Raw genomic sequence first — 25,678 nt, forward strand, 5'->3', positions numbered from 1 at the left:
GCTGGGATATGGAGCTTCCCCAAAACCTACAATAACTCAACCCTAGTCTTCGTGCAGATTCGCGGTGGGTAATTACGCACTGTAGCCCGCTGGCAAGGAATTAAACCCCCCAGCACGCTGGTAGATTCCCCCAAGCCACGGATGTGCCCCCGAGACAACTGCTCAGTCCACAGACACCACACAAAAATAACAAACATTTAACCATGCCCAACGTATCCCAAAACAAAACACGTCACTAAGCCTATCAGGGGAAAGCTATCGCTCCGGGTAGCAAATGTCACTACCCTACCCAATCTCCCACTGAGGTACACAGCCGATTGTACTCACCTCCTCAGCCCGATGTCCCAACAGCGAGTAGAGCAAGAGTTTCCAAGCTGGGCAGGGACTGGAAACTAACCAATGTATTCTCTCCAACGCAGTACACAACCCAAAGACAACCAATACTGGGCCTATCAAACTCAACCAAACTAACAAAATTTACCAAAAAAAAAAAAAAACTACAGAATTGGACATTAACTCCACGTTCTCCCAAACACAACCAGTTCAATATCCCGGACGAGCCCCCACTTGTCACGAACCGGCTCAAGTTCGTAACAAAAGGGAGACACGTGGAGACAAGGAGTACTCAAAGTGTATATTTATTAATTAAAGTAAACTAACTGAAATAACCATGGGGTGTGTAATCAGTAATCAGTAGTGTAAGTGAGTGTTTGCTTGCATAAATGTAATATAGAAAAGTGTTGAGAAGTGCCAACGCAAACAACCCAAAAAGGCCACAAAAATATCACAACCAAAATCAAAGTATCTGCCTGGAGAGAGTCTCCTTAATGAATGTGGAAGAGGTCCATTTATCCTGGGACACACCCGGCCCAGGTGTTTCCCATATAGCTGACGACCCTCCAAACTCCGCCCACCGGCATCCTAATAAGGAAACAAGAGCAAAGAGAGAATACGGCAGACAGAGTGGGAGGGTCGTCACAATGTACACACTTAAACCACCTGCAGAGAAAATGGGCTGTGTCATGACTGTGAGGGTAAAGACCCTGTCCTTAACCTCCAGTTTGGTCTCTGGTACAACCTCTAGGTAAAGACCCTGTCCTTAACCTCCAGTATGGTCTCTGGTACAACCTCTAGGAAAAGACCCTGTCCTTAACCTCCAGTATGGTCTCTGGTACAACCTCTAGGAAAAGACCCTGTCCTTAACCTCCAGTATGGTCTCTGGTACAACCTCTAGGTAAAGACCCTGTCCTTAACCTCCAGTATGGTCTCTGGTACAACCTCTAGGAAAAGACCCTGTCCTTAACCTCCAGTATGGTCTCTGGTATAACCTCTAGGTAAAGACCCTGTCCTTAACCTCCAGTATGGTCTCTGGTATAACCTCTAGGTAAAGACCCTGTCCTTAACCTCCAGTATGGTCTCTGGTATAACCTCTAGGAAAAGACCCTGTCCTTAACCTGCAGCATGGTCTCTGGTTTAACCTCTGGGTAAAAACTTGGTCTTAACCTGCGATCTGGGTCTCTATTAAAACCACTGAAATAGCCTAATAGATGCACTAATATCAAGAACCAGCACCTCTTTGAAGTGTGTGTGTGTGTGTCCCTTTTTCCACAGTTTGTTACGTTACAGCCTTATTCTAAAGTGGATTAAATTGATTGTTTTCCTCATCAACCTACACACAATATCCCATAATGACAAAGTGAAAACAGTTTTCTAGAAATGTTTGCACATTTATAAAATAAACTTGATTGGAGTCCACCTGTGGTAAATTCAATTGATTGGACATGATTTGGAAAGACACACACCTGTCTATATAAGGTCCCACAGTTGACAGTGCATGTCAGAGCAAAAACCAAGCCATGAGGTCGAAGGAATTGTCCATAGAGCTCCGAGACAGAATTGTGTCGAGGCACAGATCTGGGGAAGGCTACCAAAAAATGTCTGCAGCATTGAAGTTCCCCAAGAACACAGTGGCCTCCATCATTCTTAAATGGAAGAAGTTTGGAACCACCAAGACTCTTCCTAGAGCTGGCCGCCAGGCCAAACTGAGCAATTGGGGGAGAAGGGCCTTGGTCAGGGAGGTGACCAAGAACCCGATGGTCACTCTGACAGAGCTCCAGAGTTCCTCTGTAGAGATGGGAGAACCTTCCAGGAGAAAAACCATATCTGCAGCACTCCACCAAACAGGCCTTGATGGTAGAGTGGCCAGACAGAAGACACTCCTCAGGCACATGACAGCCCGCTTGGAGTTTGCCAAAAGGCACCTAAAGGACTCTCAGACCATGAGAAAGAAGATTCTCTGGTCTGATGAAACCAAGATTGAACTCTTTGGCCTGAATGCCAAGCGTCACGTCTGGAGGAAACCTAGCACCATCCCTACGGTGAAGCATGGTGGTGGCAGCATCATGCTGTGGGGATGTTTTTCAGCGGCAGGGACTGGGAGACTAGTCAGGATCGATGAAACCAGAGTACAGAGAGATCCTTGATGAAAACCTGCTCCAGAGCACTCAGGACCTCAAACTGGGGCGAAGGTTCACCTTCCAACAGGACAAAAACCCTAAGCACACAGCCAAGACAACGCAGGAGTGGCTTCAGGACAAGTCTCTGAATGACCTTGAGTGGCCCAGCCAGAGCCCGGACTTGAACACGATCGAACATCTCTGGAGAAACCTGAAAATAGCTGTGCAGCAACACTCCCCATCCAACCTGACAGAGCTTGAGAGGATCTACAGAGAAGAACGGGAGAAACTCCCCAAATACAGGTGTACCATGCTTGTAGTGTCATACCCAAGAAGACTCGAAGCTGTAATCGCTGCCAAAGGTGCTTCAACAAAGTATTTAGTAAAGGGACTGAATATTTATGTAAATGTGATATTTCCATTTGTTCTTTTTTATACACATTTCTAAAAACCTGTTTTTGCTTTGTCATTATGGGGTATTGTGTGTAGATTGATGAGGGGAAAATAAAACAATTTAATCAATTTTAGAATAAGGCTGTAACGTAACAAAATGTGGAAAAAGTCAAGGGGTCTGAATACTTTCCCAATGAACTGTAAGCCTAGAGCAATAGCTACACTGTATTTTTTTTTTTTTTTTTTTAAGTTTTTTAAAATTATTATTATTATTATTATTATTTTTCTGGGGGAATGGATCAGCTTAATATTGCAGATAGATTGTATCTTCTATCAATGTAATTGTCTGCATCACTTCCAATCCCCCATGTTTATTTTTTATTTTTTATATATATATTCCCCTTTATTACTTTTCAACCCCACCATCCTTTCCCTACTTGGAGTAAATTAGTGAACAACAACACCCAGGCCTCTACTTCCGGTCTATACTTACTATCTACACCTTATGGACAGAGTTAATTTTACAATAATTCTATATATATATATATATTATTTTTTTTGCTCCTGAACTTCTTCTACTCTCAACCTCTCCGATCATTTTCATGATGTCCATCCGGTTTGCTGCTATATGCCATATCTTTCTAACTGTGCTCTTTCCCAAAAGCTCCCAACATACAACCTATATACTTATTATGGACACAGTATGCTTACATTATTAGCTATCTTTGTTATTATTTGTTGTTATTTGTTATTAGTCCCATCCTTCAACTCTATTCAATACCTCCCATCTATCTTTTAACACCATCCATATAGGATTTCTATTTGCCATATATATTTCAACCGTACTGTGATGTTTTACAAAAGTTCTGAACCTTTCTATTCTCATTGCTTCTACAGATTGTGAATTAAAAATAAACATTTTTGCTAAAAGTATTATTATATTATTGATTGATTGACTATGACTTTTCAGATCACCCAGTAATGCTATCTGCAAGGTTAGTTCCAGGTAAATATTGCAATCCTTTAGCCATTCCTGGACCTGTGTCCAAAAACAAGCTACAAATGGACAGAACCAAAACAAATGATCTAATGATTCTGTCTCTTCACAGCAAAATCTGCAGAGCTGGGAAGATTGTATCCCCCATATAAATAACATTCTATTGGTAGCAAGAATTTTATATAATAATTTAAATTGAAAGATTCTAATTTTTGAATCCGTTGTCGTTTTGCGTGTCAGTTCATAAACACTATGCCATGGGATCGGTACGTCAAAGATCTCTTCCCAACTATTTTGCAATCTATATGGGACGGCTGTCAATCCTTTGGTCCTTAAGTGAAACTGATATACTTTTTTATTTATCACAGTTTTCCTTAACCAATTATGTTCTTTAATGCAAGGCCGACAGACAAGTTCCTTACTTTCTCCCCCTTCAACTTTCCTCTTCCACTTTTGCGGTAAGGCTGCAATTATTTGGTTGTAATTTTGGGTAGAGCAGACATTTCCATATGTTTTTGTTAGCTGCATGTGCGACATAACTCCACCAGTCCTACCGATGATATCATTTACGAAGATTATACCTTTTTTAAACATTCTGTCAAAAAATAAAGGTTTTTTGTCAATTAGTATATTTGAATTTAACCACAATATTTGTTGCATTATTTGTTCTGTCGTTTCTGGAGGATTAAATTGAAATTGCAACCAACTTTCTATGGCTTGTTTTAGAAATAGTGACATTTGGGAGATTATTTCCTTTTCAAATAACTGAAAGTGAGAGGTTGTAATCTGAATAAAGGGAAAAAGGCCTTTCTTGAACAGTGGGTGAGACAATCTTACTAATTTGCTTGAGAACCAGTTCGGATTTAAGTATAACTTTTGGATGACTGAAGATTTTAGTGATAGGTCTAATGCTTTAATATTTAATAATTTCTGTCCTCCGAATTCATATTCATTATATAAATATGCTCTTTTAATTTTGTCTGGCTTGCCGTTCCAAATAAAATTGAATATTTTTTTCTCATATAATTTAAAAAACTGTTTGCTAGGCGTAGGCAAGACCATAAGCAAATAGGTAAACTGGGATAATACTAAAGAGTTAATCAGGGTGATTTTTCCACAAATTGACAGGTATTTTCCTTTCCATGGTAGTAAGATCTTATCTATTTTTGCTAACTTTCTATTTGTTCTATTACACTGTAGTTTTAAGATGAATGACACAACAAGATCTCAACAAAATTAGACGTATTATGGATGAACGTCTATTTTTGACGCATTCATTCTTAAAACACAAACAACTTAAAGGTTAACAGTTTAGGCATGAATTCCGAGTGGTTAAGATTAGGGCTTGGGGAAGGCTTAAAACCATTAAAAATGACGTGCTATTACCATCAAGTATCATCAAGTATTCTCATGGCTTCCTAGAGCATTGTGAACTGCGGTGGCACAGTGGTCTAAGTAAGGCGCTCCAGCTCCGAGCATCACGAGTTGGAGCCCAGTGCTGGCCAATCCTTTTTTTTTAAATGGTGCACACCGAGGAAGGCGCAGGTGTCTAAACAGAGGAAGGCAAATATCAATGTTCTCAGGACCTTTTCAAACTTCCAAAATCTATTTATAGTGATCAGGCTGGAATGACAACGCTTACATAATTACAAATAGTTAGTTTATTTTAAACTATATTAAATAAGCTAGGTTGTATACACAATGGTGATATATGGTGCTGTGTGTTTACAGTAGCCTACATCATTATTGGCTTTAAAGAGCTGAGGATTTACATTGTCAACTGTCAATGCATCTTGTGATGCGCTTTGTTAACATGTGGATAACTATTTATTGCAAAAAATAACAACACTGTTTCAATGCCACATAAATATTAAAAACCTTGGCCATAAAAGATCACTAGAGCAGAAAACATTGAAATATCACACCCTTAGCGTGTGAACGCTATCTGAGGTGATGGAGAGGACACATGAAGGATCCCTACACACGCACGCACACATACACACACACACACACACACACACACACACACACACACACACACACACACACACACACACACACACACACACACACACACACACACACACAGACACCCACACACACAGACACCCACACTCTCTCTCAAACACACACACACACACCACAACCACAGGCTGGGTCCTGACTGACACCTAATCGATGAGATGTTTATGACCACTAGTTGAGTTCAGCAGATGAGAGGGAGGCAGAAACTCCTCAGCATTCTCCCTCTCCCCACGAGAGCCCTCATCATTAGGGACCATATAAAAGTGAACTGTCCAGTCCTAGGAGAGGCCAGGTATGTGGGCTTTAATAACAAACATGGAAAGTGAAAGAGTGCTTGACCCCAGAGGGAGATGAGTACCTGAGAGAGGTAATGCCTTCTGGTTCTGTCTGCCCCAATAGAAGGCTGCCAGTGTGTGAGTTTAGCGAGGGCTTTGATCTTCAGGTCTGGGGGTGGACGAATCCCTTACTCTCTAAAGATGTCTCAAAGCTACTAAAGACACCCAGTGAATGATTGTGACATGTACAATAACAGGGGAAACGTTGGGCTTTGGATGTTTATAATTTTGTGTAATAATCTCATCCCGCTCTTTAATTGAAGGTAAGGTTTTCTAACAAACACACTTAGACATGAGTTGACATTTGAAACAATGCTAAAGCGTTTAAGTGAGGGGGCATTTGGTGGGAAAGGGGGAGAGAGACGCTGCACTGGTCGTTGAGAGCGCATGCTAAAGTAATAATGGCATTCCAGGAGCAGACCAGGAGAAAATCAGCTATTTATTCATGTTTATAGCTCCCTCTCAGGATGACTGGCTGACTGACAGACAAAAACAGAGAGATAGAGAGAGATACAGGCAATAAAAAAGAGAGAGACAGAAAGAGATTAAAACAGAGAAAGGGAGAGAGAAAGAAATATAGAAAAAGATAGAGAGGGAGAGAGAGAGAGAGAGAGAGAAAGAGAGAGAGAGAGAGAGAGAGAGAGAGAGAGAGAGAGAGAGAGAGAGAGAAACAGAGAGAGAAAAACAGAGAGAGAAACAGGGTGGAACAGAAGGGGGGAGTTTTGGGGGGAGGGTTGGTGATGAAGGGGGGTGCTCTCTCCCTCTCTGTCTCCCTCTCTCTCCACCAGTGACAGCTGAGTGGCTAGGAGCTAATTGCTGTTGCGTGAGGTCAGAGAGGCATTTATCTAACTGAGCTAGCCTTCCCTGCTAGCCCACAACAGACAGACAGACAGTGAGGATGATGCACAGCTCACACTACAGAGAGGAGAGACTGGCTGCTAAAGCACTGACTGACTGAGACGTCCCAGGGACACGCACACACATACATTGCTCTGACACATACACACACTCTCTCTCTCTCACACATACATCCACATACCCACACACTCCTCTGACACACACACCTACACACAGCTTGTGTCTAACTAATCAGGAGCAGTGGGATCACAGTAACTCTGAAGCCTTCTAAGGAAAAGGAATACCACTAACTGTTTCATCTCTGAACGCTCAACACTAATGTAAGTTTTTATTCCAACTTCATTTGTTCTCTTTATATTTTATTTACATTTTATTGAACCAATTAATTCAGTTAAGATCTGACTGCAGTAAGAAAACTTTTTGGAAATATATTAGGAAACTAACTAAGAGTTGTTGCCTTATTTGTGAATGAATTAGTGAATTGATTAGTGAATGTGTGTATGGAAGCTCAGGGTTTGGTGAGACTTCTGTTTATCTGTTGAGACTGACTGAAAGTCTACAGACGTGTTGCAGACAGATAGAGATATTACAGATAGAGGTTTAGAGATAGATATAGAAATATAGAGATATAGAGATAGCAGCTCTAGAATATGTCCCTCTATCCACACACAGCTAAAGGAGAGTTCATTTCAATTCACTTTTTGGGCTTTATTCAGGAATTTCAACTTGCATCTTGAACTGGCATCTTTTGAGAATCACATCTTGAGCATGCACAGCTTACATTTCCATTTCCAGACAACTCTGTCTGAGACAAATGACAACAACAAGATCGCAGAGACCGATAGAGCCATTGACAACACAATCTATGAAATCGGACATATCACAATCAGTGTTGTTGCTAAAGATGCATGGCAAAAGGTTTTGAGTGCACAGGTCAGTAAGGTACAGTACAGTAGGCAGTAGACTGGGCTGGGGACAGTTTGGTAAACCACTGCACACTGGGATTAAGAGTGACCGGCTACTAGAGCGAGGTTACAAACCTAAAGCAGATGTCCAGTGTTACATTCAGCACTGCAGCTCTACTCCTCACTTTAACAATCAACACTGTCTGGGAATCATACTTTATCCATGTGTGAGTAGTAGTATACTGTAGATCCACATCCACTGGACTGCCATCTAAATTACAGGCTGTAGAAATATCAGACCTTTAGGCTAATACTACTAGCTGTAGTAATAACAGACATCTAACACACACACACAAAAAACATCCTTCTCTTCCACAGCTCTGGCCTCCACAGAACCCCTGAAACATCTGGAAACATCTGGAAACAGACGGAAACAGACGGAAACAGACAGAAAAGAGACTGAAACAGACAGGACAATGTCACACAACCAAGACACACAGTGAGGATTACACTGAGACAGACTGACGGACATCAACATAAAGACTGGCCTCATTCATACAGAGAGACAGTGAGACAGACTGACATCAACCTACAGCCTTGTGTCCTTTCAACAGAGACAGCCAGACAACTCCAAACAGAGAGAGACATCACACTAGTGCCTGGTCACTCTCCAACCCTCCTACCCTCCACCCACTCCACCTCCCACCAGCTGGCCTCAGCGCCCCAGCCAGGGGTTACAGGTCACAGGTCAGGGAAACTAGCCCGACAGGCTCCTAGTGAACAGCGCTAGGAGGGCTCTGTCTGGCCTTCTGTTCTGTTCTGTCTGCCAGAGCAGACAGCAGTATTTCAGCATGTTGTCCGTGGCGCCCCACAGCAGTGCATTATAATGCCCAGATGGATGACACTGCCATGCAACCTGCCTAACTTGCTGTCGGGACTGTACCTTCACATCATCTTCCTGCTGGGCAGCGTGTGTGTGGCCTGCAGCGACTGCACACCCGAGCAGCTGGCCGCCATCATGAACTGCTCCAAGCACGAGCGCCACGCACGGAACTACGACTACATGGAGGGGGGAGACGTACGCATACGACAGCTGTTCAGCCGGACGCAGTGGTTCCTTACCGTCGACGACTACGGCAACATCAACGGGACACAAGACCCCACCAACTGTTACAGTAAGACCAGTGTTTCCCCTATATACATTTGGCATCGGCGCACCACCGCTGCTAAAATCGTGGCCGCCGCTGCTAAAATCGTGGCCGCCGCTGCTAAAATCGTGGCCACCGCTGCTAAATCATGGCCACCGCTGCTAAATCATGGCCACCGCTGCTAAATCGTGGCCACTGCTGCTAAAATAATAATGTTGATGTATAAATGTATTCCCCAGGAAGACCCCATCCGCCCCCCGCGCCAACTGTTACAGTAAGACTGATCTATATACTGTATATCTATCTATAAGACCCCACCAACTGTTACAGTAAGACTGATCTATATACTGTATATCTATCTATAAGACCCCACCAACTGTTACAGTAAGACTGATCTATATACTGTATATCTATCTATAAGACCCCACCAACTGTTACAGTAAGACTGATCTATATACTGTATATCTATCTATAAGACCCCACCAACTGTTACAGTAAGACTGATCTATATACTGTATATCTATCTATAAGACCCCACCAACTGTTACAGTAAGACTGATCTATATACTGTATATCTATCTATAAGACCCCACCAAATGTTACAGTAAGACTGATCTATATACTGTATATCTATCTATAAGACCCCACCAACTGTTACAGTAAGACTGATCTATATACTGTATATCTATCTATAAGACCCCACCAACTGTTACAGTAAGACTGATCTATATACTGTATATCTATCTATAAGACCCCGCCAACTGTTACAGTAAGACTGATCTATATACTGTATATCTATCTATAAGACCCCAACAACTGTTACAGTAAGACTGATCTATATACTGTATATCTATCTATAAGACCCCACCAACTGTTACAGTAAGACTGATCTATATACTGTATATCTATCTATAAGACCCCACCAAATGTTACAGTAAGACTGATCTATATACTGTATATCTATCTATAAGACCCCACCAACTGTTACAGTAAGACTGATCTATATACTGTATATCTATCTATAAGACCCCACCAACTGTTACAGTAAGACTGATCTATATACTGTATATCTATCTATAAGACCCCGCCAACTGTTACAGTAAGACTGATCTATATACTGTATATCTATCTATAAGACCCCACCAACTGTTACAGTAAGACTGATCTATATACTGTATATCTATCTATAAGACCCCACCAAATGTTACAGTAAGACTGATCTATATACTGTATATCTATCTATAAGACCCCACCAACTGTTACAGTAAGACTGATCTATATACTGTATATCTATCTATAAGACCCCACCAACTGTTACAGTAAGACTGATCTATATACTGTATATCTATCTATAAGACCCCGCCAACTGTTACAGTAAGACTGATCTATACACTGTATAGGGCGGCAGGTAGCCTAGCCATTAGAGCAGGGGTGTCCAGGCCCGTGAGGGGGAACGAACTCAATATACTTTCAAATGACTAAAACCAAATCAAAACTGTGTATAAATGATAATGGACCTACATTCATACAGTTTCTTGACTGTGTCCAGCTCGTTAATAATCACCGAAATGAAAGCTAGTCAGTCAGGGAGCATCGGAAATTCCGTAAACGATGGATAGAGGACTATTTTTAGCAAATGTTGACCGCGAGGAAATATTGCCAATTTTATGTGTGGCCCCTTGACCTCGTTGAAGACCGAATAGGGGCTCCCGGGGCAAAATATGTTTGACACCCCTGGGTTAGAGCATTGAGCCAGTAACCGAAAGGTCGCTAGTTCGAATCCCCGAACCGACAAGGTGAAAATCTGTTCATGTACCCTTGAGCAAGGCACTTAGCCCTAATTAACCCTTAACTCACCAACTTTTACAGTAAGACTGATCTATCTACTGTATCTCTATATCTATAAGACCGGCCAAATGTTACAGTAGTGTTACAGATCCAAATGCTATATTCTGTTTAATACCCCATTCATTGCTACAGTAAGGCAGGTTTATTATCTACAACTTAACATCTACTGTATGTGCTGTCTTAGGACTCATCACTTCAATGAAATTCTATCAAACAAACCCATATTGCGCAGGTTGTAGTTTGTAAACAAAGATAGATACAGCGTAAACTGGTGTGGCAGGTTTGATTGAATTCCAGTCTTTGTTGTAGGATTAATCTTTTACTAACAGTGGCTCTGACTTATTGATTCTACTTACTGTATATTTATGGGCTGCTTTAGACTCTCAGAGATGTCTAAACATTTTTACAGCTGATGTGTTACTGTTAATAACAATATGGTTGAGCAACGTCCACGTTGCTGAGATCTTAGTCACTCATGTCTAATCAGAGAGGGAGAGAGAGAGAGAAAAAAGAGATAGAAGAGAGAGATAGAGAGGGAGAAGGGGAAAGAGAGCGAAAGAAAGAAACAGAGAGAGCAGAAAAACAGAGAGAGCAGAAAAACAGAGAGAGAACCCAAAAACCAAACAGAGGGAGAGAAACGGAGAGAAACGGAGAGACAGAGAGCTCCGCTGGCAGATTCCTCTGTGTCTGTGTGAGTTATCTCCCAGTCTGTTGAGTGAGTAATACGGCTGTTGGAACACGGTCATATAGCAGCTAGCGCTCTCCCCTCTGGGACTCCCTGGAACAGCCTGATGTTATTGTCCAATGTTCCCTCAGCAGTGTAATCACACTGGTAATGGGTCATGTGTCTCTGTTAGGGCAGCCAAAGTGACAGAGGTAAAGTGAAGCAGGTGTAGGCTCTGGCAGAGCCAACCATAACACCATGTAAACACAGCCACTAATGAAGTAAACCAAGGGGCTGGGAGTTCAGGCTGGGGATGCAGACGGTCAGGACAAATGAACTGGCATGAAACACGCACACACCCACGCACATATTCAAACACCTCAGTGAAGTGGTGCAGTGCTAGCTGTGCCACTAGAGATCCTGGTTCGAATCCAGGCTCTGTCGTAGCCGGCCGCGACCGGGAGACCCATGGGGCGGCACACAATTGGCCCAGCGTCGTTCAGGGTAGGAGAGGGAATGGCCGGCAGGGATGTAGCTCAGTTGGTAGAGCATGGTGTTTGCAACGCCAGGGTTGTGGGTTCGATTCCCACGGGGGGCCAGTATGAAAAAGGAAAAAATAATGTATGCACTCACTAACTGTAAGTCGCTCTGGATAAGAGTGTCTGCTAAATGACTAGAATGTCAAAATGTAAAACATGAAGTAGCCCAAGCTGACATAGTCTATCCACAGAGATACAGGGTTAGTGTGTGTGAGTGTGTCTGCGTACTGAGTGACATCAAAACAATCACTCTTTAGGTTTCAATAATGTCTGTCTGTCTGTCTGTCTGTCTGTCTGTCTGTCTGTCTGTCTGTCTGTCTGTCTGTCTGTCTGTCTGTCTGTCTCTTCACCTGCCTGCCTCCCTCCCTGTCTGTGTGTCAGTGGAATGCTGACGTAGCCTGTCTGCCTGTCTGTCTGCTCACCTGCCCATATGCCTGTCTATCTGGCTGTGGAATGTTGGCATGACCAGGGTAGCCTCTGCCTCTGGTGAGGAGGGGGAAGTTGGGTCTTGCGAAACAAAAACTGGTGATGAGAAGCAGAGAAATGGATCCACCCAGATGTGTCTGACAATAGCACGCAGGGAGACATGCAGGCACGCACACACACACAAACACACACACACCGACAGGCCTTTGAAGAGCCCAGCATGGGCATGAATATAGCTAATAAATCTTTGATTCATATTGCTCTGTTCCTCTGTCTGGCCTGGGCTGGTCTGAGGTGAGGTGGGGTGGGCTTGGTTGAGCAGTGCAGGGCAGGGCTGAGGTGAAGTGAGGTGGGGTGAGGTGGGCTGGGTTGAGCAGGGCAGGGCTGAGGTGAAGTGAGGTGGGGTGAGGTGGGCTGGGTTGAGCAGGACAGGGCTGAGGTGAAGTGAGGTGGGGTGGGGGGGGCTGGGTTGAGCAGGGCAGGGCTGAGGTGAAGTGAGGTGGGGTGAGGTGGGCTGGGTTGAGCAGGACAGGGCTGAGGTGAAGTGAGGTGGGGTGAGGTGGGCTTGGGGACTAACCAGCCTTGAACACAACCGCTGCACAGACAGACAGACAGACAGGCAGACAAACGAACACAGACATGACAAAGTGGGGAAAGAGTGACCGTTGGCCATGACAGTTTGTTCTCTCAGAGCTTAACAATTTTTTCCCCCTCAAGCGCATCTCTGAGCACAGACGACAATCTAAGACTTTACTCAGAAAGACAGTGAACGGGTTCAGCGATTGATTATGAAGTGAACTCTGACAGTCTTTCAAACTACTGTCTGAGACTTGTGATGGAACTTGGAAGTACTCCAATGGCTGACAGGAAGGAATTGAGATACATACATTTCTGTGCTATTTGTGCTGACTAGAGTAGACTAAATCATCTAACCCTTTATTCTAAAACAAGAGAGTACCCCAACAATGAGATACTGTTACAGGAACAGGCATGGGATCTGTTTCTCAGGGTGGACAGTGCTAAGAGGTTGTTATAGGAACAGGTTTGAGGTCAGTTTCTCAGGGTATTCTGCTCAATGTCCTGTCCACTGTGTTAGTCCAACCTGACAACCAAACAAACACAGGTGATATACTGTACTGTATGCGCTAACAGGCATATAGTACACTATATTACACCGGATTAGATAAAAGTCAGTGCTCGAATACCCGTACTTGTGTTCTAAATAGTAGGCATTTTGGGTATGTTTTATAATATGTGAAATTTCGTAAAATAAAATGTGTACGCTTTTAACGCCAGGATGTCATACTCATTTACGCCTTTCATCTAGTAGAATTCGCTGCACACTATTGAGGAAGATAATCATCTTTTCAGACTGATAATCAGCTGATAATCAGCTGGGGGCGTGCTGTACCAAAAGCTACATTTCTTTTTGCAGGATAGCTGGAGGCAAAGTCATTAATATTCATGAGTTACGTTGGGTGCTTGGTTGAGCCTTCTTGGGTGTGTGACATCACAAAGATGCACTGCAGAGGCTTGCTCGCCAGGATGACCAGTGAGCACCGACTTCCAGCTACATACCAATCTATTTTAGTTTCACTTTCCGATCATTCATAAAATGAGTCCACAAATTATAATTGTTTTAATTTCCACAAACTGTCTGTTGATATATTCAAGTCAACCCAAATGTTCCAAAGAATAGGAAATCCACGATTAGTTGGCTAGTAGTGGCTACTGCCTGGCCTGTGAGCTAGCTACATTTCAGTCAGTAGCTATCCTTCTAAATGCGATGGTCACTGGATAAACTATATAGCTATGAGTTGAACATATCTTGTTGAAAACAAACTAATATCCAGTTGTTGTTGCCCATGGTGGAATCATATCTAACCAGCTGGCCCCTGAATCCCGTGTCTATGTGGCCATGCATGAGCTTCTTAGTCAGATGTAGTCTGGCTAACATTAGCTAGCTAGCTACCTAGCATCGCTAGCTGAGCTGTTTTATAAGAAAACCAAAGTACCAAAATGAATGAATGGCAGGAATCAACACAATTGTGCATGAGATTACGCATTCTCAGTAGGATGAGCCTAGTATGCTGATATTTGTTGCTTACTGCATTAGGTTTTTATTAAACAGTACGTTCTAAATAGTATACGATTAGTACACAGTATGCAGTTTAAGTAAGTAGTAGGCAAACCAGATTTCAGACACAGCCATTGGCTTTTTTAATCCCCAATCACAGCATTTTAATCTGAATCACTAACACATGACGCTGGTGCTTGGTTTGTAGTGAAAACACTGAAGAAGGGTCTTCATAGACAGCAGAGCATGTTTTACTGTATGTGGTTTTAAGCAAATAATTTGTAACTGTAGGCCAGGGGTCGGCAACGGGCCAGTTTTAGCCAGTGATTGATTTATTTTGCCCCCCCCCCAAAGTTTTTAGTACATTTTAGGATTTTTGTTTTTGGTATAAAGAAAATACTGTAAAATCACCAGGAATTCAGCTAGAAATTTGTTTAATTTAAAAGAGACATATGAGATCTTGTCTCAATGTATTCAAGGTATGAAAGTATTGTTATTTTCAAATACAATCTCTTTTTTGGGCTTAGTTGTGGTCAATTTGCAGTGTACAAATTATTATAATTATGTCCTGGCCCCCCGACCATCCGCTCCGACAAAAATCGCCCCGCGGCTGAATCTAGTGGCCTACCCCTGCTGTAGGCTATTCACAAACATATGGGAACACTCTTAAACCCTCCAGACAGTTTGCTGGTGAGTGTGTTGTGTCTGTTGCCCCAGTACAACAGATAGGCTATATAATAGTATTGTTACCCTGTTATAACCCAGTATAAGCGATATACAACAGTATTATTGATTTGTTACTGTGACGAGGTGTGAATGAAGGAGTCAGGCGCAGGAGGTAAAATACCAGTCCAGAGTCCAGAGTTTATTCCGTTTACATAAATCAAACGCCCCAAGCGTCAAACGAAACTATTACAAGGGAAAATATCCACCTTGGCATAAACACAATGAATAGTAGCTCAACCGAGCTACATGCTCTCACAATACAAACAATCTCTCACAAAGACAAGGGGAACAGAGGGAACACTTATACACATACTAATTAGGGGAATGAGCACCAGGTGTGTGTGATTGACAAGACATGACAAGTGGAGTGATGAGAATGGGATTGGCAGTAGCTAGTACTCCGGTGACGACGAACGCTGAAGCCTGGCCGAACCAGGAGGGGGGGCAGCTTCGGCGGAAGTCGTGACAGTTACCCTGTTGTATCAATATACCAGATAATAGTATTGTTACCCTTTTATTACAATAGAATATACTGTACGGTATATAGTATTGCGACGCTGTTAGTATTACAAATATATTGTGACCCTATTATAACAGTATAACAGTATAAGAGATATGACCCTGTTCTATCAGTCAGTGTCAGCCTCTGAGTGTCTCCCTGAATAACCTCAGCAGCCAGATCTGACCTGAGACGCATCCTCAGCGTTACGCACCATAAACCATCAGATGCCTGTGACTCAGCCGTAACATGACACACATGGGCTTAGAAACCCTTAGAAAAGACTAGAAACACCAGAGTAGAGAAGCGATATCCACACACTCAGCTATGATGCAGGTTCCTAATAAACATCCATACACTCAGCTGTGATGCAGGTTCCTATTAAACATCCACACACTCAGGAGTGGTGCAGTCTGTATCCTACAGGCTTCTTATTCAGTGAGCTGAGCTTTCAGATAAACAACCCTTAATCAGAGCAATAGGATGAAAGTTGTTTGACCAACATCTGAGCTAAATACTGTACAACCCAAGTATGTAGAAGAAGTTCCCTCTCTATTTCAGGGTGATAAAATGTTACAACTTTGTTGACAAATTACTAAAGAGATACAGTTGAAGTCGGAAGTTTACATACACCTTAGCCAAATACATTTAAACTCAGTTTTTCACAATTCCTGACATTTAATCCTAGTAAGAATTCCCTGTCATAGGTCAATTAGGATCACCACTTTATTTTAAGAATGTGAAATGTCAGAATAATAGTAGAGAGAATGATTTATTTCAGCTTTTATTTCTTTCATCACATTCCCAGTGGGTCAGAAGTTTACATACACTCAATTAGTATTTGGTAGCATTGCCTTTAAATTGTTTAACTTGGGTCAAACGTTTCGGGTAGCCTTCCACAAGCTTCCCACAATAAGTTGGGTAAATTTTGGCCCATTCCTCCTGACAGAGCTGGTGTAACTGAGTCAGGTTTGTAGGCCTCCTTGCTCGCACACGCTTTTTCAGTTCTGCCCACAAATGTTCTATAGGATTGAGGTCAGGGCTTTGTGATGGCCACTCCAATACCTTGACTTTGTTGTTCTTAAGCCATTTTGCCACAACTTTGGAAGTATGCTTGGGGTCATTGTCCATTTGGAAGACCTATTTGCGACCAAGCTTTAACTTCCTGACTGATGTCTTGAGATGTTGCTTCAATATATCCACATAATTTTCCTTCCTCATGATGCCATCTATTTTGTGAAGTGCACCAGTCCCTCCTGCAGCAAAGCACCCCCACAGCATGATGCTGCACCCCCGTGCTTCATGGTTGGGATGGTGTTCTTCGGCTTGCAAGCATCCCCCTTTTTCCTCCAAACATAACAATGGTCATTATGGCCAAACAGTTATATTTTTGTTTAATCAGACCAGAGGACATTTCTCCAAAAAGTACGATCTTTGTCCCCATGTGCAGTTGCAAACCGTAATCGGTCTTTTTTATGGCAGTTTTGGAGCAGTGGCTTCTTCCTTGCTGAGCGGCCTTTCAGGTTATGTCGATACAGGACTAGTTTTACTGTGGATATATATACTTTTGTACCTGTTTCCTCCAGCATCTTCACAAGGTCCTTTGCTGTTGTTCTGGGATTGATTTGCACTTTTCGCACCAAAGTACGTTCATCTCTAGGAGACAGAATGCGTCTCCTTCCTGAGCGGTATGACGGCTGCGTGGTCCCTTGGTGTTTATACTTGCGTACTATTGTTTGTACAGATGAACCTGGTACCTTCAGGCGTTTGGAAATTGCTCCCAAGGATGAACCAGACTTGTGGAGGTATTCAATTATTTTTCTGATGTCTTGGCTGATTTCTTTTGATTTTCCCATGATGTCAAGCAAAGAGGCACTGAGTTTGAAGGTAGGCCTTGAAATACATCCACAGATACACCTCCAATTGACTCAAATGATGTCAATTAGCCTATCAGAAGCTTCTAAAGCCATGACATCATTTTCTGGAATTATCCAAGCTGTTTAAAGGCACAGTCAACTTAGTGCATGTAAACTTCTGACCCACTGGAATTGTGATACAGTATTATAAGTGAAATAATCTGTCTGTAAACAATTGTTGGAAAAATTACTTGTGTCATGCACAAAGTAGATGTCCTAACCGACTTGCCAAAACTATAGTTTGTTAAGAAGAAATTTGTGGAGTGGTTGAAAAACGAGTTTTAATGACTCCAACCTAAGTGTATGTAAACTTCCGACATCAACTGTATGTCCATTCCTTAAATAGCTGTGTGGTGTTTTTTTATTTTATTAATTTCAAACTGCGTTAGAGCTGACAATGTAACAACAGTCCGTCTCTGCTGGTTTGTCATGATGTGTTTTCCTGTTGGACCAGACTCTGCTTTATTACATCCTTAATATGCAAAGCAGTGTGGATCCAGCCTGGATCCAGGGAAGACAGAGTTAGAATAAGGATCACCCACAATGTGTTGACTTAGCCAGGGGCTGGCTGGGCTGGGCCAGGGAGAGAGCAGGGAAATGTATGTGTGTATGTATGTGTGTGTGTGTGTGTGTGTGTGTGTGTGTGTGTGTGTGTGTGTGTGTGTGTGTGTGTGTTGTGTGCACCACTCTGGTCTCCCTGTGTCCACTAAACAGTGTCAGTGTCTGAGACAGAGCAGTAACAGAATAGTGTATCAGTTCTGTTCTGTGTCTTTGTGACCAGAGCTCTCAGCTGCTTTATAGCTCTCAGCTCTCAGTGTTTCTGTGACAAAGCACTCTGTCTGCTAGCCTAATGTCAGCCCCAGCACAATACCTCTCATCATACAACTACAGCCCAGCCCCAGCACCATACCACTCATCATACAACTACAGCCCAGCCCCAGCACCATACCACTCATCATACAACTACAGCCCAGCCCCAGCACAATACCTCTCATCATACAACTACAGCCAAGCCCCAGCACAATACCGCTCATCATACAACTACAGCCCAGCCCCAGCACAATACCTCTCATCATACAACTACAGCCCAGCCCCAGCACAATACCTCTCATCATACAACTACAGCCCAGCCCCAGCACAATACCGCTCATCATACAACTACAGCCCAGCCCCAGCACAATACCTCTCATCATACAACTACAGCCCAGCTCCAGCACAATACCTCTCATCATACAACTACAGCCAAGCCCCAGCACCATACCTCTCATCATACAACTACAGCCCAGCCCCAGCACAATACCTCTCATCATACAACTACAGCCCAGCCCCAGCACAATACCTCTCATCATACAACTACAGCCCAGCCCCAGCACAATACCTCTCATCATACAACTACAGCCCAGCCCCAGCACAATACCGCTCATCATACAACTACAGCCCAGCCCCAGCACAATACCTCTCATCATACAACTACAGCCCAGCTCCAGCACAATACCTCTCATCATACAACTACAGCCCAGCGCCAACACAATACCGCTCATCATACAACATTAATAATTCTAATCATTCATCTCCTGCTTCCTTTGGGAGATATTGACCAGTGAGGGCTGGATCATCTCCTGCTTCCCATGGGAGATATTAACCAGTGAAGGCTGGATTGAGAAGAAGGGATTGAGAAACATTTGTGCAACTACAACCTTCCCACAACTGTACCATTGGCTTCAATACATGATTCAAGATTTACCCAAAATGTTTAGTAAAGTTTCTCACGTTAGGGTTTGGCAGAGTCTGACTGTTACAGAGGTTATCTCGCTCTCTCTCTCTATCTCTCTCTCTCTGCTCCACTGCAGTTATTCTCTCTCACTCTCTCTCTCTCCCTCTCTCTCTCTCTGCTCCACTGCAGTTCTATCTCTCTGACATTGAGATATTGGCATCAATTGTTTGATGTGACAAATAGCTGTGGCTCAAAGAGCTCAGCATTTAATCTGAATGTCTGTGAAGCTGCTACACACACATCAAAGCAGGACCACTGACTGTCTGTTGCTCTGTGTCTGTCTGACTCTCTTTTACTCTGTGTCTGTCTGCCTGTCTGTTGCTCTGTGTCTATCTGCCTGTCTGTTGCTCTGTGTCTGTGTGATGAGGTGATTTGAAGGAGTCAGGCGCAGGAGGGTAAATCACAGAATAACAGGATTTATTCTGGAATACAGAGTTACGCAATAAAGCGTCAAAACAGTCCAGTGCGCAAAACAGGCACACTGAAACCAAGAAGGCACACGGGAAAATAACCTGGTGATACAAAATACAAGGAGCTCCACCGAGCTTCACTAATCTCACAATATACAATCACACACAAAGACAAGGGGGCAGAGGGAACACTTATACAGGTACTGATGAGGGGATATGAACCAGGTGTGTGTAATAAACAAGACAAAACAAATGGAATGATGAGATATGGAGCGGCAGTGGCTAGAAGGCTGGTGACAACGAACGCCGAAGCCTGCCCGAACAAGGAGAGGAGGCAGCCTCGGAGGACGTCGTGACAGTCTGTCTGACTGTACATACAATTATCTAAAATGCTTTTAGCATTGAGGATGTACTTAGTAACAGACTTTACTGCAGTTGTTTCATAAAATATTTCTGCCTAACATAATTGACCTGAGCTGCTCTCTGAACTGGTGTTAAAGAGTCTAGTTGTCTGGTTTCTCAGCAGCCGAGCAGTAAATCTCCATGACACATCTTCACACAGTGTGCAACGCTGTTACAAACACTGCCAGTTACAGATGCATGGGCTAAAACCACAGCACTGGTGTTTCTCAACCACACACACACACAGCCGAATATATTGATACAAGTCACCTTGTCCAAGAGACATTTACATGTCTATCAAAATGTCATGCCAGGGTAGGCCTACACGAAACACAGCCCTTATGTTAAGTGTTTCTAAAATCCCCCTATGGGGAAAAATGAATGGTGGAAAAACAATTGGAACCATTTCCCTGTTTGACAGCTAGGTTTTATGGGTATTATGACACCTCCACTGTGGGGCTCTATAGGATCCTTAATGATGCTTGGTCATCTGTGATCATTAACTCTGAGGGAGGTGAACCAGAAGAGAGAGAGTCTTTGATAAACACAACGTCACTGTTGTCTGGGTCTGGCTGACACACAGACAGATGTTGCTCTGGCAACCGCTCGCTCGCTATCACAACTGTGTTTTATTAACACATTAGTCCTGTGTTGGACCTGACAGCTTTTGTTTTGCTACGATATATAATATACACCATCTGATATTCTTCATGTTTAATGAGCCAGTAAATTGGAAAATGAATTGTTATGCCCCTTTTCAAAAGAAAAACACTATATTATTGTAGCTTTCTACACCCGTAATAAAACATCAAACGTGTGCATGTTTAAAAAAATGGGTTGAACAACTTGTTATTTGAATAGTAAATAAATCACATGAACTTTATATCTGAGTATCCCGTGAGATATCTAAATTATGTTGTTAATCTCAGCGGTGCTCCATGGCCGTAAAGCAAACCAACAAGCTAAATCCTTTTTTTTGTCCTCTCCCACAGAGAGTGAGAGAGAGAGTTGAGGCGTAGGTCTGAAGACTGAGGCTGGGGCAGAGGTTGGGGCTGAGGATGGGGCTGTGGTGTAGCGTGCAAAGCGCAGGAGAGTAGGTAGTTTTCTCAATCCCGGGGGAGCATGCCTAGTCTGCCTCCCATATGTGGCATGGCATGAAGCTGTGGTTTAGTAATGGCCACCCAGAGAAGAGAGAGGAGGGCCTGCCTGGATACATCCAGTAAAGCCAGAGACCAACCTAACCGCAGACTGATTAACCACTAAGACCTCCTTCCTGTTAGATTAATGAAGATGAATACTGAGATCAGGAGAGGAACGCTTGAGTGGGATTGGCTAGTAGGTCTCATACCTACTATCTGTCCTGACTGAGACTCTCTGATAGGTCTACTGTGATGGTCCAGTGATGGTCCTTGTCATGTGATTACTACATCATTATATATATTTAGATACTGTGGTAGTCTCTTATATCAGTACTGTGATTGTTAGGTATATATTGTGGGTATTGAGATATTTGACAGTCTTCTGTAGTATTTAGATATTTGTCCTGTGATTGTTAAGTTTATTGGTACAGTATGTCCTCTGTGATTGTTGCTCAAAGGGTATATACAGTCCCCCAGTGAAAGTCTACACACCAAAAATCCCTTTTTAGATTTAATTTTAAGGCAGCAAAATGTGAAAACTGTGCAAGGAGTGTGTAGACTTTCACTAGGCACTGTATACTATAGTAATTTATAGTAATTTATATATCTGCCCCGTCTCCTGTAGGTATCCTGGAGGTCCGTACGGTGTCCGAGGGAGGAGTGTTAGCTATCAAAGGAGTGAAGAGCCAGTACTATATCTCCATGAACAGGACAGGCCTGCTGCAAGGCAAGGTAATGAACTAAACTAGCATCTCTCTGCTGGACAGGGTTGGAATGCACTGTACTGTACAGTGCCTTGTGTTCTAGGTTATTATCTTGCTGAAAGATGAATTAATCTCCCAGTGTCTGGTGGAAATCAGACTGAACCAGGTTTTCCTCTAGGACTTTGCCTGTGCTTAGCTCCATTCCATTTCCCTTTTATCTTGAAAAACTCCCCAGTCCTTAACGATTACAAGCATACCCATAACATGATGCAGCCACCACTATGGTTGAAAATATGTAGAGTGGTACTCAGTAGTGTGTTGTATTGGACTTGCCCCAAATATAACCATTTATATTCAGGACAAAAAGTTGATTGCTTTGCCACACTTTTTTGTAGTATTACTTTAGTGCCTTGTTGCAAACAGGATGCATGTTTTGGAATATGTTTTATTCTGTACAGGCTTCCTTCTTTTCATTCTGTCAATTATGTTAGTATTGTGGAGTAACTACAATGTTGTTGATCCATCCTCCGTTTTCTTCCTCCGTTTTCTTCTATCACAGCCATTCAACTCTGCAACTGAGTTAGGAAGGACACCTGTATCTTTGTAACGACGAAGTGTAATTAATAACTTCACCATACTCAAAGGGATATTCAATGTCTGCTTTTTGTTTTTACCCACCAATAGGTGCCCTTTTTTGCAAGGCATTGGAAAACCTCCCTGGTCTTTGTGGTTGAATCTGTTTTTGAAATTCACTCTTCGACTGAGGGACTTTACAGATAATTGTCTGTGTGGAGTACAGAGATGAGTTAGTCATTCAAAAACCAAGTTAAACACTATTATTGCACACAGAGTGAGTCCATGCAACTTATTATGTGACTTGTTAAGCAAATATTTACTCTTGAACTTGTTTAGGCTTGCCATAACAAAGGGGTTGAATACTTATTGATTCAAGACATTTCAGCTTTTCATTTTTAATACATTTTTTATTCAAACACATTTTTTTTAAACACAATTACACTTTGACATTATGGGGTATTATTGTGTGTAGGCCAGTGACAAAACATCTCAATTTAATCCATTTTAAATTCAGCCTGTAACCCAACAACATGTGGAAAAGGTAAAGCGGTGTGAATACTTTCTGAAGGCACTGTATGTCTGACACATTTGGAGAAGATACCAATTGTTTTTGAATAAAGTATTAACCAGTTATTGTTATTCTACATTTACATTTAGTCATTTAGTAGACACTCTTATCCAGAGCGCCTTACATTCATCTTAAAATAGCTAGGTGAGACTACCACACCTCAGTCATAGTAAGTACATTTTTCCTCAATAAAGTAACTATCAGCAAAGTCAGTGTTAATTCATGAAAGGCAACTGTGTTTTTTGGGGGGGTTTTGCACTATGATTTCATATTTTATTCTAGCACCTCCAACACTTTTTAACAAGGTTTTACTTAAGAGTGGCAAGAGTGTCAACTAAATGACTGAAATATAAATAGGAGAAATATAACCAAGTAAAAAAGCCAGAAGATGTTTATAACCCTCCTCACGCCTAATATCGTCCCATTTTGTGTCCTCATGTATTTACAGAAAATCTACAATGAGAACTGCAACTTCAAGGAGGTTTTCCTAGAAAACTACTTCAACGCGTACTCGTCTACTAAGTGGACTAGAAACGGCAAGGAGATGTTCATTGCTCTGTCTCAAAAGGGCAGGCCGCTGAGAGGGAAGAAGACCAGGAGGGAACACATCGCCTCCCACTTCATCCCCATGAAATGTAGAGAGGAGGAGAGGACTGGCGTCTGAGAGAAGGAGAGGACCCGACTGAAAAAGGAAGGGGTGACTGGAGCCTGAGAGGAAGAGAGGACTGAAAGAGGAGAGGACTGAAAGAGAGGGAGGAGACTGAAAGAGAAGGAGAGTACTGAAAGAGGAGGAGAGGACTGAAAGAGAAGGAGAGGACTGAAAGAGGAGAGGAGGAGAGGACTGAAAGAGGAGGAGAGGAGGAGAGGACTGAAAGAGGAGGAGAGGACTGAAAGAGGAGAGGAGGAGAGAAATGGGGCCTTAAAGGAGGAGAAGAGGAGGAGAGGATGGGCCTGAGAGCTGAGAGGACAGAGAGCAGAGAGGACAGAAAGAGGAGGAAAGAAGGATAGGAGAGAGGACTGAGAGAGCAGAGAGGACAGAAAGAGGAGGAAAGAAGGATAGGAGAGAGGACTGAGAGTGCAGAAAAGACTGAGAACAGAAAAGACTGAAGCTGTGACGTCCGGATGACCCATGTTGGGGTTCTTGGACGTTGTGACAGCTTAGCTGCAGATCTTTGATGTATAATTTAATATAATCTAACTCCAGTCAGTACAGTATACCACTTCAGTCACGTCATATTAGCTGGTACAATGTAAATAAGTTCTGTAGCTACTTATCCATTCATGTGTCAAAGTTTTTATTGTAAAACTGATGCACGGTCCTCCTCAGTTGTGTGCATGTTAAAGGTCCAATGCAGCTGTTCTGAGTAACAATTAAGTACCTTACTCTGATCGATTTAAATACAAATGGTCAAAAATAAACAAAAATAGCTTCTTAGCAAAGAGCAATTTCTCAAGCAAGAATTTAGCTAGGACTGTCTGGGAGTGGTCTGAGTGGGGAGGGGAAAACTAGCTGTTATTGGCAGAGAGGTTTGAAACTCTCTTTCTTATTGGTGATGTCACCAGGCAGGCCAAAACTCCATCCCACCAAGACAGGCTGAAATTTCATGCAGTCTTCTCAAACAGCTCTTACACTAAAAGGGCATTATCATAATTTTCTAAATTTCACAGTATTACTCCAACCTCATTGTGTGGAAATATATATAAAAAACAGGAAAATCACGTTTTGACTGCACTGTGCCTTTAAGCTTTTACAATGATTTTTTCAGTTTGCAATTACGTTAGTACCTTTTTGTAACAAGGATTTCTACACCATTATGATGGCACTACAACTACCTGTTTATCTCATATTTCTTCACAGAATGGATTGTGGTCAATAATACTAACAATAACCTTGATATGGATGAAGTCAAGCACTCTGTTTCAGCATGCATAACAGTTGTTTTGGGATAAACACAATACAGGGAAAGGAATTAGAAAAGGGATGTTTGAGAACATTTATAATAAAACTGTTCCTACTGACTGAATTCTCCAGGCAATGTCAAAATGTAATGTTAAAGTAAGCTGATCAGTCACTTACTTTACTCAAGAAAAGTATTATTATTGATAATAGTTGTACTATTATACTCATTTTAGTTCCCTTATTATAATGGGTAATAGTGTAATGAATATAGGAGTAGTAATAAAATAGAGTTGGTATTTACCTGGAATTTACTAAAACAAACAGCTGGTTATAATTTGTATTAAAAACTGGGTTGTTCGAATGCTGATTGTCTGACAGCCGTGGTATATCAGA

At 42.4% G+C, this 25,678-nt stretch overlaps 2 protein-coding genes across 2 annotated transcripts in view; one reads left to right on the forward strand and one right to left on the reverse strand.

Annotated features, from left to right (window-relative positions):
• The window catches only part of LOC311115873 (protein FAM227B-like), a gene marked incomplete at both ends in the record, with an annotated part of 70,472 nt that overhangs the window by 20,074 nt on the left and 24,720 nt on the right, over positions 1-25,678 (reverse strand). The gene's annotated exons all lie outside the window — the stretch shown is intronic.
• On the forward strand, positions 8,348-24,421 carry LOC311115874 (fibroblast growth factor 7-like). Its single transcript, XM_084190997.1, has 3 exons — positions 8,348-9,144; positions 22,163-22,269; positions 23,834-24,421. The coding sequence occupies exons 1-3, from the start codon at positions 8,856-8,858 to the stop codon at positions 24,047-24,049; spliced, it is 612 nt and encodes a 203-aa protein (XP_084047123.1). The 5' UTR covers positions 8,348-8,855; the 3' UTR covers positions 24,050-24,421.

Source organism: Coregonus lavaretus (assembly GCF_964263955.1).
Source record: "Coregonus lavaretus genome assembly, contig: HAP1_SCAFFOLD_1020, whole genome shotgun sequence".
NCBI lineage: Eukaryota > Metazoa > Chordata > Actinopteri > Salmoniformes > Salmonidae > Coregonus > Coregonus lavaretus.